The sequence below is a fragment of the Plasmodium gaboni genome, chromosome 3 (genome assembly GCF_001602025.1).
Source record: "Plasmodium gaboni strain SY75 chromosome 3, whole genome shotgun sequence".
Lineage (NCBI taxonomy): Eukaryota > Apicomplexa > Aconoidasida > Haemosporida > Plasmodiidae > Plasmodium > Plasmodium gaboni.
The window spans coordinates 1-692 of record NC_031483.1 but is presented as its reverse complement, the minus strand read 5'-3'; the positions used below and the strand labels follow the sequence as shown (position 1 = coordinate 692).

General features: G+C 18.8%; 1 protein-coding gene across 1 annotated transcript; it reads left to right on the top strand.

The window, feature by feature from the left end:
- Positions 1 to 323: 323 nt before the first annotated feature.
- On the top strand, positions 324 to 692 carry PGSY75_0301000 (acyl-CoA synthetase; the record flags this gene model as incomplete). Its single annotated transcript, XM_018783871.1, has 1 exon — positions 324 to 692. A coding segment is annotated over one exon (369 nt), but the record flags the coding sequence as incomplete, so codon positions are not given.

Here is a 692-nt window from a genome sequence, read left to right as displayed (position 1 = left end):
TATATAAATATATATATATTAGATTTAATATATTAAGTTGTAAAATAAATTACAGGAATATAAAAAATTCTACATGAATCTTTAAGATTTTTTTTTTAATGTTATACATTTTGAGTATATATTCCATATGATAAATCATATTAAGTCAAGTTGCTGGTACATTAATATTTTATATATAATAGTAACAATATATTTGTGATATAAGAATATTTTTGATTGATAATACAATATATATAAATTTTTCTACCATTAATATAAATCAGGTTATTATTTTTAAATGAGTATAATTTTTAATATATATATATATTTTTGTTATTTTTATAATGCATATAAAACCAAATATTAGCCAATTTACGAGTCAATATGAAGGATACGCTGAAATATATGAAAAGCCAGCTAATGCAAATGAATCGTGTGTATATTGCATGAAGGATTATAAAAGTAAAAATTCAAAATATGTATATAAACATATAGTGAGAATGTTTTTTGAAAAACATAACTTAAATAATAATAATATAGCCTTAATAGAACATGAATGTGGTGAACCTCAGAATTATATGACGTATGAAATTTTTTTTAAAAAAATATTATCTTTTAGTAATTGTTTGAATAAAAATGAGGAATTTAATATTCAAGAAAAAGCATATAACGAAGAAATGAATGATGGAAAATTTAAGTTATTAGGTTTATAT